This window comes from Zingiber officinale, chromosome 2A, assembly GCF_018446385.1.
Source record: "Zingiber officinale cultivar Zhangliang chromosome 2A, Zo_v1.1, whole genome shotgun sequence".
In the NCBI taxonomy this organism is placed as follows: Eukaryota; Viridiplantae; Streptophyta; class Magnoliopsida; order Zingiberales; family Zingiberaceae; genus Zingiber; species Zingiber officinale.
Genome location: NC_055988.1, coordinates 129,819,939 through 129,835,580, shown reverse-complemented (window position 1 = coordinate 129,835,580; position 15,642 = coordinate 129,819,939). Strand labels below are relative to the sequence as shown.

The 15,642-nt window shown below is 35.1% G+C and overlaps 3 protein-coding genes across 4 annotated transcripts in view; all 3 read right to left on the bottom strand.

Moving 5' to 3' along the window:
• LOC122042317 (15-cis-phytoene desaturase, chloroplastic/chromoplastic-like) overlaps positions 1–12,161 on the bottom strand; it is a 50,406-nt gene extending 38,245 nt beyond the window's left edge. Inside the window, exons 1-5 of one of the 2 annotated variants that reach the window (XM_042602356.1) lie at positions 12,000–12,161; positions 11,210–11,543; positions 10,991–11,123; positions 10,730–10,818; positions 5,261–5,318 (exon numbers count right to left, since the gene is read on the bottom strand). In XM_042602356.1, the coding sequence (XP_042458290.1) occupies positions 5,261–5,318; positions 10,730–10,818; positions 10,991–11,123; positions 11,210–11,425 (496 nt within the window). In that variant the 5' untranslated portion in view covers positions 11,426–11,543; positions 12,000–12,161. Of the gene's footprint in view, positions 1–5,260; positions 5,319–10,729; positions 10,819–10,990; positions 11,124–11,209; positions 11,544–11,745; positions 11,971–11,999 lie in introns of those variants that run through there. The other variant, XM_042602357.1, reaches the window with a different exon arrangement.
• Positions 12,162–13,488: 1,327 nt separating this feature from the next.
• LOC122043994 lies at positions 13,489–13,848 on the bottom strand. The gene is made up of 2 exons (XM_042604545.1): positions 13,649–13,848; positions 13,489–13,600 (listed from the first exon to the last, which is right to left on the bottom strand). The coding sequence occupies exons 1-2, from the start codon at positions 13,846–13,848 to the stop codon at positions 13,489–13,491; spliced, it is 312 nt and encodes a 103-aa protein (XP_042460479.1).
• An 843-nt stretch (positions 13,849–14,691) lies between these two features.
• LOC122043993 (glutathione S-transferase T3-like) lies at positions 14,692–15,642 on the bottom strand. The gene has a single exon (XM_042604544.1). It carries the CDS (start codon positions 15,640–15,642, stop codon positions 14,692–14,694), a length of 951 nt encoding a protein of 316 aa, XP_042460478.1.

Genomic DNA, 15,642 nt, shown 5'->3' with positions numbered 1-15,642 from the left:
CTATACTCTTGATGTCACATTTTTAGGGCTATTAGGAGATTATGATTTAATATGCTAGATTGAGATAATAACTTAAATAACTAATCATATATATAATATCAATAATCAATATTAATTTTTTATTATTAAAAAAATGTACTTGTCAAATGAATACTTTGTTCCATTTGGTATCTCATCTTATAATGAATATACATGATATTTATATTTGGTTGGTGACTATAGCAACCTTTGGATTTCCTCTTTTGATTCATGAGTTAAATGGCAGATGTTGCCTATTTATAGTATCTTGACTCTGTTAACCTTATGCAGAACAACGCTCTATTGCCATAAGAATCTCTACAATATAGTCCCACTAGTAGAGATAATAATTTTTTATATAGTGCTAGACCGGTTATGGCCGGTCTCAAGCCCAGATAAAGGAGGAGGGTTACGTTAGGTTGCCGGCCAGCGTCAAAACTATGACAAATATTCAATGAATTGATCCATTAAACTATTGTGCTAATGCTAGGTTGTTCCACGAAAGGAACGCGTTGCAGAGTCCGACTGTAACGTCTCAGCAAGGACCGCTACATCTCCAGAACTCGGGTATAGTGCTAAATATGCAAGAATTCCCATTACAGGGTCCGACTGTAACATCTCAGCAAGGACCACTACATTTCCATGAGAACTTGGGTGTAGTGTTAAATAGATAAGAGTTCTCATACCATAGATTGGATAAGAATAAATATGATAGGAAAACTAATAATCTAAGATTTAGAACATGGAACATAGGAACTCTCACCGGTAAATCAATGGAGGTAGTAGATATGATTATTAGAAGAAGAATTAGTATTTTGTGTGTACAAGAGACAAAATGGATAGGCGAGAAGGCAAAGATGATAGAGAACTCGGATTTTAAGTTATGGTACACTGGAAAGAGTAAAGCAAGAAATGGAATGGGTATTATTGTAGATAGTTTGTTAAAGGATGAAGTTGTAGAAGTAGTTAGAAAAGGGGATAAAATTATAACCCTTAAGATAATAGTGACGAAAGAAACTATGAGCATAATTAGCGTATATGCACCACAAGTAGGATTAGATGAAATTACCAAATCAAGGTTTTGGGAGGATTTAGAAGAAATACTACAAAATATTCCACCAAATGAAATGATTTTAATGGAAGGTGATCTAAATGGGCATGTCGGAGTGAAAAATGAGGAATATGAGAGGGTACATGGGAGTTATGGGTTTGGAACGAGAAATGAAGAAGGGAAAACTATATTAGATTTTGCGATAGCATATGATCTTATATTAGCTAATATGTTTTTTAAGAAAAGAGAAGAACACTTAGTCACATTCAAAAGTGAGAATCATAAATCGCAAATTGACTTTCTTATAGTTAGGAAGAAGGATAGAAAGATTTGTAAAGATTGAAAAGTCATCCCTAGAGAAAGCTTAACAACCCAACATAGGTTAGTAGTGTTGGATATACGCCTCAAATATAGTATCAATAGAAAGAAAATATATATGATTCCTAGAATTAAGTGATGAAAATTAAAAGATGGGAAGCAAAATATATTTAAGAGAAGGTAAAAGTACAAGCATTAGGTGAAATATACGATGACTCTAATACAATATGGGATAAGATGGTATCAAAGCTGAAAATAGTAGCTAAGAGTATACTCAGTGAGTCAAAGGGACATGCACCACTAAGAAAGGAATCTTTGTAGTGGAATGAGAAAGTATAAAAGAAAGTGAAGGAAAAACGAATAGCTTATAATATATTTGTAAGAACAAGGAAAATTTAAAAAATATACAATAGCCAAGAAGCTAAGAAAGTAGTGAGTCAAGCAAAAAAATAAAACTTTTGAACAATTAGATCAAAAATTAGATACAAAAGGAGAAAGAAACATTTATAGAATAACTAAAGTGAGAGAAAGGAAAATAAAAGATCTTAGCCAAATAAAATGTATTAAAGATGGAAGTAATATGGTATTAGTAAACGATGGAAAAATAAAAGAGCGGTGGAAGAGGTATTTTCATCAACTTTTTAATGAAGGTTTAGGTGATCAACTTAACTTAGGTAATTTAAGTAGGTCACATGAGCATAGAAATTTTAATATTTATCGTAGAATTCAAACTTTAGAAATAAAACAAACTTTAAATGAGATGCACAATGGAAAAGTCATTGGACCAGATGATATTCCGATAGAGGTATGGAAGTGCCTAAGGAAATAAGGTATTGAATGATTTACAAAATTATTTAACATGATATTGAAAACAAAAAAAATGTTTGATCAATGGAGGATAAGTACTCTAGTTCCCTTATATAAGAACAAGGGAGACGTACAAAATTATGCAAACTATAGGGGTATTAAACTAATGAGTCATACTATGAAACTTTGGGAAAAAGTAATAGAAAAAAGATTAAGGAAGGAGACCACAGTGACTGAAAATCAATTTGGGTTCATGCCTGGAAGGTCGACAATCGAAGCTATACATCTTCTTAGACAATTAATTGAAAAATATCGGGAGCAAAAATAAGATCTACATATGGTATTCATTGACTTAGAAAAAGCTTATGATAGAGTCCCAAGAGAAATTATATGGAGAATTCTAGAAAAGAGAGGTGTTAGCGTAACATATATTGACCTAATTAAGGATATGTACGAAGATATAACGACTAGAGTAAAGACTTCGGGCGGAATAACTGAAACATTTCCAATAAAGATAGGGTTACATCAAGGATCAGCTCTAAGTCCATATCTTTTTACACTAACTATGGACGAACTCACTGCGCACATTCAAGACACAGTACCGTGGTGCATGTTATTTGCAGATGATATTATTTTGGTAAATGACAAGGAGTAAATGCTAAACTAGAATCTTGGCGGAAAACGCTAGAAGGGAAAGATTTTAAGCTTAGTAGATTAAAGACAGAATATATGAAATTTAAGTTTAGCAATATGTGAAGTAATGAGACAATTGTTAAGATAGGAGAGGATGAGTTGTCCAGAACCGAGAGATTTAAATATTTATGATCATTTTTGCAAAACGATTGAGGGATTGAGAGAGATATCTTACATAGAATATAAGCAGGATGGGTGCAGTGGAGGGTAGTGTCGAGTGTTTTGTGTGACCATAAAGTACCTCTTAAACTTAAAGGTAAGTTCTATAAAATCGCAGTTAGACCTGCTATGTTATATGGAGCTGAATGTTGGGCTATGACTCGATCACATGAACAGAAGAATGATGAAAGTTGCAGATATGAGGATGTTAAGGTGGATGTGTGGGCATACGAGGATAGACAAAATAAAAAATGAGAGCATTAGAGAGAAAGTCGGAGTTGCATCTATTGAGGAAAAACTCTGAGAGACACGTTTAAGATGGTACGAACATGTACTTAGATGACCAATTAATGCTCCAGTTAGGCGATGTGAAACTATGATAAATATGCATATCAAACGAGGAAGAGGAAGACCAAAAAAGACTTGGTTAGCAATAATAAAATAAGATAAATTTATTTAAATATAGATGATGATATAGTAGAAGATAGAGCTCAATGGCGTAAAAGGATTCATATAGCCGACCACGCCTAGTGGAAAAGGCTTGGTTGTTGTTGTTGTTGTTGTATATAATGCTAGACTATTATGAGGCTTCCTAGTCCTTAAATGTAAACATGTCCTTCAATCTGATAGTTGTCTAGGATAATGACTTTAGCAGGAGGAAGTTACAAACCTAGATATTATCAGTCATAAAATCTCCTTGTCAACAAAACCTCATTAATCCATGAACCCAACAATAATTATAAAGAAATTTTGTTAATGATTACCCCTTCTCAATAGCTTCTTCACTATATCAGGATTATTGTTGCCCAACATCATCAAATCGATGAATACGCTGCACATGGTATCTTGAACCATGTTAGATGTTCTTCCTCCAATAGATCTCTAATGTTCATAAACAATGTTGGCAGCATTGTTTATGACAACGTGCGTATTATATCTTCTACACTTATCTCTCAAATTACATTGTCCATTAGGCAATATATGTAAAAGGGATTCTGTAGTTGCATCAATAAATCAATAAATTTATGAAGCACCACCTTTTATTGCAGTATAATAGAAAATTAATAATGCTTCCAATCCAACTATCCCATCAACATAACCTCATATGGGTTCCATTTAGGTATGGAGTAACAAATTTTATATGCAATCATAGGTTGGACATCAAAACTAGACTTTGGATGTTGAACACTATGTATGGTAACATGTAATGTTTGCTGCATTAGGAAGAATTTGATTAAAACTATTTTAGTTAATCTATTTCTTTTTCTCCCTTGTACAAGCATCATCAGTTCTACTAGAACTGTTTACTTTTGCTATCCTGGTCTGGGAAGGTCATCAATATCAATGGCACAAAATTCATCCCATGGAAGGAAAGAAAAGACCAATAAAACCTTCCGGTGAGTTAACATAATTACTTGCACTCTTGATGTTGGTGTAGCAATTGCACCACTTCCACTAGCACAACTTCTATCACCACTATATCACATTTATTGTTTATGCTCATATTTAGCACAGGAGGCATGAGGAGTAGCTAGAAATTCTTCATCATTTGGTAAGCAGACATATACATGTATATAACAGTTATTTTAGCTAATGTACATATATCAGTTTTAATTAAATCATTATATCAAAAAATATAAAACCTCAATACCCTTTCCCATTTCTTATAATTCTGCTTGCTCCCACCAAGATTTCTCAATCATGATTCAACCAAAGATTGCAACTCCCACCCTCGACAATTTCTTCCTCCCTAATTCGTCAATGCACAGCACTACTGCTCCAAAGTTTAATATCTCTGATGGCCGCTCAACACTGCTGTTGGCAGCCCTCCACTCCTCATTTGACACTTGCAGCCACTACCTAGTGTTGATATCTTAACCCCTCATTTGTTTTATAGCCATTAACTTCCCCAATTCCTGCGCCATGATCAACAGAAGGAATCAAACTCAAGTCCTTCTATCTCGTCCCATGCTAGCCACGAGCACGTGAGACCACCTGTGGTTGACCACGGGAATACATGTGCAGTAAAGTGGCATGGGGTAATTTACCCTGCGTCAACATGTCTTGGTGCTGGTGTGGAGTCGAAATGGTAAATTTTGATAGTTTGGAGTGGAATAGCATGGCACTGAAATCTTTGCATAAAAGACTAATATAAATAAAAAAAACAAGGTTTTCTTCATCAAAAATTGGCAATTATAATAACAATAAACTTACAGAATATGTGGAGGCCAGTCTCATACCAGTCGCCATCACTGTCTTTCCAAGCAGCAACCTGCAGAAAGAATAATGCCATATGTATGACTTACTAAGAAACCAAAAATGAAAATCAATTAATCTATCTAGATATTTAGCTAGCCTTTTCAATGTTGAATGTAGAATCAGAATTAACCGTGTCAGATCTATTAAACAGAACTTATATATTCCAATGGAAGATATAGTTATTAGTGAAAGAAATTGAGTATTTTAAGGGAATATATCCACCCTTTTAATAGTCATTTGGACCAATGGATTGCTTGCTCACAAGCAGCCAGAAAATTGCATGTTCTAGATTCTCATGATATTTTACAACCTACATCTCTTAATTTTAATTATGCCTTATTTTGTTATGTAAAGTTATATTAGGAATATATGTAAGTTCCCTATATGCCACTAATGTCAACAGGCACGATAAAACACAAGCCACAAAATTGCAAGTCCTAACTACTTGCAGTCATCTATGTAGATCATCATCTTGTCCCAACTTTTATCTCTTAATTTTTTTGTGCTTATGCTGCATAAAGTTCTATTAGAAAACATACGAGTTCTGTATATGAAACTAGATTGGCATAGAAGAGGAGCTATATTTACAGAATATCATACACATAGGTAGTTTAGCGCTGTCTGGAAAGGTGTGGTTTAATTACTGAATGGAAGGGAGTCTCGCAATATCTAAGCATGGACAACTTGTCTGTGAATCAACAATCTCTCCTCACATTAATGTCCCACTCAGAAGAAAGAGAGCAATGCTAAAAGGTTCAATGAACAATGCATGGCCCCTGAACCTTTGGTACAATTAACATAGGTAATCAACAAGAAGTTGAGAAACATCAACAAAATGAAGAGGAGAGGCTAAACAAGCTGCTATTAATTGAACACTTGGTACTTGGTGCAGTGGCTCATTGGTAATGATATAGTTCTACTTTTCTTTCTGGAATTCTGCTTGATGTTTGTAAGCTGTTTAGTCTCTAGAAGTAAGACCATTTCCATCATTGACTAGCTTCTATTTTTATTAATTTCAAAATTGAAACAAAAAACAAAAGATAAGTTTACCAAATAGTAATACAAGGAAAATTATTTAGTGGTGGGAGGAACCATAAATAAGCCCAATAGATGCCTGCATTACTTTGCTTTCATACATCATTTGTTAGATATCGAGCTTTAATGCCTCAAATTTATTTTTTTTCTCAAATTTTTAGATGACAAATTAACTTAAACTGAACCATAAATTAGATTTTGGGTGTCGAGTTAAAGTGGAATTGGGTTTAGATAGAAGTTAGAACCCATTAGGTGTCCATCAATTGCACTACTTTTGACTAGTTTAGAAATGAACCAACTTTCAATGGTCTGATTTAGTTGTGTTAGGTTAGTGAAATTTTTGAAGAGTCGGGAGATATACTCTCTCTCTTTCTCTCTCTCTCTCCCTCCCTCCCTTTCTCCCTTTTCATTTGGCATTGCCACCTTTGTCACCATATGGCCATCGCTGACCCCAATCAACTACAAACGACCATTATCCTTCCTCTGGCACACTCACTCACTTTGTCTCTTAGTTCCTCTCTCACCCTCTTGCCTGTGTTATGGTGGCAAGCATTGTAGTCGTCTTGAGCAAGAATAGTCATTGCAGTGTCTCTCCTTTATTTATCTCATTTTTCTTTCCCTCTTGTCTAACAATAATTATTTTCCCTCTCTCAACTCTTTGTTAGAGTTAATGCAAACCATCGCCCCTTCCCTCCTTGCTCTCTTTGTTTTACTTTCCTATTCCCTACATGCTCCACCTCTTGTGCTTGGCATTATCACACTAACTACTTTTGTGCCCCAATATGTACATATTATGTTGCCACTACCTAAAGCCATTCATGCCCTAGTGTCATTGCCTGATAACTATGTGCACCCAAGCGGTGTCGACTAGCCCTCATCCATCTTTAGAGTAGGTTGCCTGGTTAGTGTCACCCTGCAGACTGATTTTGGTTAGTTTGAAGGTAAGAATTCAGTGAATCTTTCCTTGAGGTCTTGTTGAATGATTGCCTATTTTAGATTGATCGCAATTTATAACTTAGGTTAAGCTAATATGAGTGCTTCATATCATCGAAATACCTACTTGGTTTTGTTGATCAGAAAAAATTGTTATATTTTAATTTTAGGTTGGTTCTCATATTTATATTGGTGTATTTGGATCAGGATGGGAAATTAATGGTTATTTGTTAGTATTAGGAGTTGTATTATTTTATTTGGGTCATGTTGGGTAGATGGATTAAGATTACATCCATCAACCTTTAGCTCTAATTAATTTTTAGATTCTGTGTTGCTATCATATTTAATTTATATTAAGTTTTTCTAAATTATTTTCATACTTGTTTTTGTAGATACACGAAGGGGAGCCTTGGCGCGACGGTAAAGTTAGTTGCTTTGTGACCAAAAGGTTACAGGTTCGAATCCTAGAAACAGTTTCTTGCAAAAAGTAAGGTAAGATTGCGTACAATGGATCTTTCCCCAGGACCCCGCATAGCGGGAGCTTCGTGCACCGGGCTGCCCCTTTTTTTTTTTTTTTTTTTTTTTTGTAGATACACACCCAAGAGAGCACACTAACTTTATAGAGTTTAAGATCACTACTCAGTGTATATTTGAAGTAGGTAAATCAATTTTGCACTCATTTACATTTTTTTTTCATAAAATAAATACAACATCAACCAAGCATTTATCACACTAAGTGGAGTCAGCTATATAAATTCTCCAATGCTATTGGGCTTAATCCTTACTATATCCTCATTAATATTTAAATGAATTTTATCATGTTTTATTGTTGTTAACTAAGTCTTCTTTGATCTCCCTCTTTTGCAATTAACATGCGCATTTGACATGTTATTATATCGTGGACATTTATTGGTCTCCTAAGTACATGTTCATACCATCTTAAATGCATCTTTCGAAATTTTTCCTCAATAGGTACCACCCGGCTTTCTCTTTAATGTTCTCATTTCTTATTCTATCCATCCTCATATGTCCGCACATTCTCTTCTCTGTAGCTCTCATCTACTGCTCGTGTATTTGCTTTATAGCATAATATTCAGCTTTCTATAGCATAGAAAGTTTAACCAACGTTTTATGAAATTTCATTTTAAATTTTAGAAGTATATCAACCATCCTACTTATATTCAATGTAGAGCATCTTTATCGACCTTTTGCAAAAACGATCCTAGATATTTAAAACTTAATTCGTCATTTCCTATCTTAACAATTGTGTTGCTACATCTACTACTACTAAGCTTAAATTCTATATATTCAATTTTTACTCTACTAAGCCGAGATCCTTTAACTTTCAATATTTCTTGTCAAGATTCAAGCTTAGCATTTACTACTTTGTATGTCTCATCAACCAAACAACGTCATCTCCAAATAACATGCATCATGAAAACGTGTTTTGGATGGATCTACTAAATTCATCCATAACTAGTGTATCTAATTTCATATCTTTTTACACTAGTTATGAATCAGTTTTTTCTTAGATATTGCTTACTTTTAAAAGTTATCTTCATTCTTACAAGTGTATAGTAACTATAGGTTGTTCTTTTTTCCTTTAGTTTCTCCACTTCCTCATTAGACCACCAAAATTCTTTATTTGGTTGTACACATCCTCTTAACTCACCAAGTATGTTCTTGACCATTGTTTTTAAATTTAAAGCAATCATATCTCATGTCATATTTGAGTCATCATGTATTTCTCCTAATTTGTGTACTCTTATCCTCTCCTAAAAATACTTTGTTTTTTATCTTTTAATTTTCATCACTTAATCCTAAGAGTTATGCAATTTTTCTTCTACTGATATTATGTTTGAGCTGTGTATCTAACACCCACCAATAACCTATGTTGGGTGTTTAAATTTTCTCTAGTGATGACTAAGCAATCTTTATAAATTTTTCTATCATTCTTCCTGACCATAAGAAAGTCAATTCGCAACTCATTGCTCCCACTTTTGAATGTAACTAGAACTATATCCCTCATGCATCCTATCATATACCTTATTTCTTACTTGTATATGCTAATTTAGATCTCCTCCTATGAAATTATCTCATTTATCAAAAAAAATTTTTACTATCTCATCTAGGTCATCTCAAAATCTATGTTTTATATCTTCATTTAATCCTACTTAGCATATATGCTAATTACATTAATAATTTTTCCTACTACCACTATCTTAAGAGTTATAATCCTATCTCTCTCCCTAACTACTACAACGATACTTGTTTCATTTCTCATTTTACTCTTTCCTATGTACTATAACTTAAAACCTAAGTTTTCTATCACATTTGTCTCCTACTCATTGTCTCTTATAAATACAAAATATTAATTTGTCTTCTAATTATCAGTATATATTACCTCCATGATTTTGTTAGTAAATGTTCCTAAGTTCCATGTTTCAAATTTAAGATAATCAAAATTTAATACTGCAATCAGTATTTGTCTTCTCCCCTATCCATTTTCTCTCTTGTAAACACAAAATATTAATTCTTCTCTTAATCATCATATCTACTATTTCCATTGTTTTGTCTGTGAGTGTTCTTATATTCCATGTTCCAAATTTAAGATAATCAATATTTAACACTGCATCCAAGTTCTCATAGTAATGTAGCAGTCAATGTCAAGGCTTATAGTCAGACCTACAACGCATTCCTTATGAGAACAATCTAACATTCGTGCAATACTTTGATGGATTCATGCATAACATTTGCCTATGTTTTAGTGTTAGCCAACAACCTAAGCTACCTTGCTCCTTTATCCCGACTTGGGACTGCAACCATGGAGGAGTTTATTCGCATGAATTATATATATATATTGATCTTTTATTGATCTTTTTAGAAGAGAAATGGTAGCGACCAAATATAGAGTGGACGAAGAAATTAAAATTAAAAAATAAAATAAAGATAAAATTAAAAACTAGAGCTTAGTTGATCTTAGCAACAGTCACAAAAGACTCCTCATACTAGTTTAAGCACCTGGCAGAGATGGAAGAACCCTTTAAAGATAACTGTTACATTCTGAGCAAATTGACTAGGTGAAGATGATGCTCTCGATAAAGATTTTTTAGCATTTGGTGAATCATCGTATCAGAGCCAAAGATGAACTTGTAAAGAGAAAGAGAAACCCTAGCCTAGATGAGCAATGTGAAAGAATTGGAAAGCACATATATAGTAGATATTGAAAGTCCACGCCACTCTAATAGTACACATTCTGCGAGCTAAAACTTGCAGAATGTTTGCAGGAGTTAGCAATTCCAACCTTCTCTCAAAGAGAGCATACACCACAAAGTTCAGTCAGAATGTTGTCAGAAGATTTTAAGGAAATTTTCCAAAAAAGGAGTGACTGATACTGAAATTTACTAAAAATAACACATGTACTGAAACACTCAGCCATTCGAGATGGGGACAAACCTTTCCACCTAGCACATCTCTTGCCTCCAAGAGTATAGGTTTATGGCCTGCATCTGCTAGGTATTTTGCTGTAGATAAGCCACCCAAACCTACCAGAAGGCTAATATATCAATAACTGAGATTTAGGCAAGATGATAGTCAAAATATTTTACAACAATCAGTAGAATGTGTAATGTGTGGAACTTATTTGGCTAAATATCATAAAAGTTCACCAATAACATATTTTCGATTCATGTTTCGGAAAATAACAGAATGGTGTACCTGCACCAGCTATTACAATTTTCAGAGGTATATTTGGACGAGGACCAGTCTTGAAGGATGAAGATAATTGTGCAGCTTCTAAATAATTTATAGTGTTCTCAAGTTCAGGTCTTGGAAAATCTTTGCATAAAACCTGCGATAAGGACCAATAACCTTCTATTCCTAGTGAAAAAGAAAAAATTCAGAACCCGAACAATGAATGAAAAGCAGATGATAAACCTGGAGAGATTTTGCTCCGTATCTTGGCTTCATGGCTGTGTGCAATGAGATTGTAGCCTTCATCAGACAACCCATGAACACACCACTTCCCAATATGTGATTGCTTCCAGAATCATTGTGAAATGTGCTCCTTTTTCCAAGATTTTGATCCCACCGGTATGTATTTTGGGCAGTTACACTTAATTTCACATGGGAGACGGATCCAATGATGTTCATGCTGAATCCTTTTTTTTTTTCTATTCTCAGAAACTCTATCTAGAATTGAAGTTCCCTCTTGCAGGGCACAAGGAGCTCATCCGAGAACCAAGGTATTCCAACACTTCCCTTGATTATACTGCAGTTGCAGACGGCGTTAAAAACACAAATCTAGTTATTTAACAAAAAAAAACAAAATTGAACGGTTCCCTTTGCAGAAAAAAAAAAAAAAGTGCCTTCGAAAAGAGCCGAACCAAATGGAATAAGAAACGACAAAATCTTACAACATAAAGCTATATCAAATGGGAAGAAAGAGGAAAAGATTCAGAATCCTATCTTACTCGAAGATAAAGTTACAATTTTTAAGCGACCAACTGTCTCAAATCAACGCCGCTGACTGCGCCATCGGAAGAACGAGTTGGTAGCCGAAAATGAAAATTTTAACCTCAAAAATCCAACAGTAAGAGAACAAATTCCGAGTTCGAACAATCAATGGTCGAGAAAATCGCGAAGGGGAAATCTAACTGGTTCCACTAATCCCAAACCAAAAAAAAGGAACAAACTGCAGCAGTGCTGAAGGGAGAGAAGAGCTCACCAGCTATAAGAGAGCTCGAAAATCGTGAAGGGAAGTCGAGGAGGATGATTCAGTGCGTAATGACAGCAGATAACCTGAGCGAATTGGAAGTTGGCATGTAGCGCGCAATCGGGGCGGCAGGCGTGGAAGATGCTCTTCCCACTCTTCGGCCTAACGCTATCACATCTCCACTTAACTTGTACGAACAATTTCATCTTACCCCTCCTGCTTTACCATATTTTTCAAAATGATCCTCAGGATTCTATAAACATCAAAATGCCCTCAAAGGATTTTGAATCATTGTACTTTCTTTATTAGAGCATCCACAATGCTCTAGCTTTATAACACCCATCACATCATCAAAAAGTATGGGGTCCACTGCCACATATTCATTATAACAACATCCTTCTTTCACCCACGTCCCTTTTAACGTTAATATCCATTATTCATGGGTCCCACCGTCCACTCACTCATTTTAACATTATATCATATTAAATAAATATGTATTAAATATGTTTTAAAATATTTAAATTATTATTATTTTTAATAATAATTTTACGTTTAAAAATAAAATTTTATTATTTTTCAAAAATAATATTAATTTTTTAAATATATTTATTAAATAAAATAAATGTTTGTGAGAAAACGAAATTAGAATGTTAGGAAAACGAAATTGTAAAGTTAGGAAAACGAAATTACAACTGAACATCTAAAATTATAAAGTTGGGAAAATGAAATTACAACTGAACACCTAAAATTATAAAATTGGGAAAACGAAATTACAACTGAGCGGCTAAAATTACAAAGTTGGGAAAATAAAATTTATTTTAAATATTAATTCATGGATTGTTGTTGTATTGCCCCCAGATATGCTCAACTAAGTCGGCGCGAAGTTGGTGATGAACTTGAGTGTCACGTAGCTCAGAATTTGTTCGAAGATAATCCTGAAATCCTCGATTTGAGCCATGGATAGGTTGTGCGGGTTCGTCACCTTCTTCGCTGTACCAATTTGTCACGTGACCTCCCTCATCCTCAACAATCATATTATGCAAAATAATGTATGCTAACATGATTTGTTTTAACTTTTTCCTATACCAATACCGAGCTGGACCTCTGATAATCGCCCATCGAGATTGGAGCACCTCAAATGTCCGTTCAACATCTTTTCTTGTAGACTCCTGTATTTCCTTAAACAACTTCCTCTTGAGATCCTCCGGACAAGGAAAAGTCTTAACAAAAGTAGCTCACTCGCGATATATTCCCTCTGTTAAATAATAGTCCTTCGTATATGTAGTATCGTTCACCGTGAAATTAATCTCTGGTATATTTCCTTGCAAGACGTTGTTGAATATGGGAGATTCATATAACACGTTAATATCGTTACGTGAACCGGCGACCCCAAAATATGCATGTCATATCCACAGTCATGAGACGCGACCGCTTCAAGTACGATTGTTGGTGACCCATGCCTCCTTGTAAATTGACCTTTCAAAGCAATTAGACAATTTTTTTATTTCCAATGCATACAATCAAGGTTACCTAACATGCCAGGAAAGCCATGTCTCTCATCATGAATTTGAAGAAGACGTTGAACATCATCAGCATTTGGCCTTCTCAAGTACCTATCACCAAATATTTCAACAACGTATTCGCAGAACTTAAAAAGGCACCTGATAGCAGTTGATTCACCCATACGTAGGTACTCGTCAAGATGATCGACAGGGACTCCGTAAGCCAGTTGACGAATCACAGCGGTGCATTTTTGTAGTGGTGACAACCCTTTTCTTCGTACAGCATCGTCCCTTTGTTGAAAAAATGCTGAATGATTCTCTAATGCATTTACTATGCGGAGGAATAACTCTCTTCGCATTCGAAATCGTCTTCGAAATATTTCATCGTGATATACCGGGGTTATAGAGAAATAATCATTGACAAGTCTCTCATGCCCGGCTTCACGATTTCTTTAGACAAACCTTCTTCTGTGCATGTCCCTCCTCTGATATGCTTCCATAAGTTGTTGGTGTTGTTGAAGAACCAATAACATAAGTTCTTCACCCGGATCATAAGCTTGCTCATCGATTTCAACATGGACTTCGTCTTCGCTTGTCGAGCTGGAACTTGAGCTAGAGCTGCTTATAGAATGAGACATTTTTGGAGGAAACACGTTTTAGTATATGTGTTTGAGAAATGGGATGATGGTCTATATATATTGTTTTTCTCATGCAACGGCTAGTTTGCAATGATGAGTATGCAACGTCACGTTGCAACGGCTAATTTGTAACGATAAGTTTGTAACGCCTAGTTTATAACGGCTAGTTTCCAACGGCTAGTTGTAACAACTAGTTTCCAACGGCTAGTTGTAACAACTAGTTTCCAACGGCTAGTTGTAACAGCTAATTTCCAACGACTTGTTTATAACGACTATTTTACAAAAATATAATAATTATTCATGACATTAATCGAAATGAGAAATACAATAATTAAAAATTACAATCACTCGAAAATATAATAATACTAGAAAATGAACGTTAAGTAAACAATTTAGATATTCCATCTCGACCTAATATCCTTGCATAGGCATTCATGTATGATAAGCTGCTCCTTTGTCATCTGCGAGGTATCTTTGTTCAATATTTCGTACTCCTTCAACTTCAAGCGACGATTCTTAGCTTCAGATTTGGACAATGCAGCTTTTGCCTTAATCTCCTCTACTTCAAGTTGTTTTTGTTATCAAATCGACTTCGGACTTCTTCACGCTTGTGTACTCAGTGAACTTTGTGATAATATTGTTGTAGTTTACTGTCAGATCCTCCATGGTCGATTTTACTTTGTCTTTCCCCTTTCTTTTTGCTGCCTTTTGCCCCATTGGACGAGTATCTTCATAATTCAGGTCTATACTCACATCTTGGTTGGAGGAGGTGTTGCTTGCTCCAGACTCTGAGGTCCTCGTCTTCTTTGTCGCCACAAAGTGATCAGCGGACTGTGGAGTAAACATTGGACGGTCTTTGACAATTCTCCACACATGTTCAAGATTGAATGCAACACCATTGTTTTCAGATAGATATTTTTCGTACGCAAACTTCAATATATCTTCATCACTGTGACCACTTCGATATGAACTATAAATACTATTGTAATTTGCGTTGAATCGATATACCTTCTTTTGGATTGTATTGTGCCAATGTGACCGTATAACATTTGCACTTCTGGTGTTTGAACCTTGGGGAAGATTCTCATTGTAGTAGCTTGCAACCCGTCCCCAAAAAGCATCCGCCTTTTGATCATTGCCGATTATTGGATCATCACTGATAGTGACAAAACTTCTCGCTAAGACCTCGTCTTCAACCTTTGTCCAACTTGAACGCTTTCTTGTACCCTCAGCATTTGAAACCGTCTTTTCTAAATTGACCACCTCAATTGGGGATTCACGGTCGGAAAGTTGAGTTTCCGGGACAAAAGTCGGAGTTGCAGGTTCATTCGACATTGAAGGAGTGAAAGACATACCAGTTGTGTGCGGGGTACCATATCCATGAACAACCGACGGCGTGAAATATGGATGACTCATGTTTTGCCAATATTCGGCTGGAAGCGGTTGATATGGACCTCGAGGGGCATAATTTCCAAACCCTTGGACATTTTGAAGATTTTGTGGAGGAAACGGCAT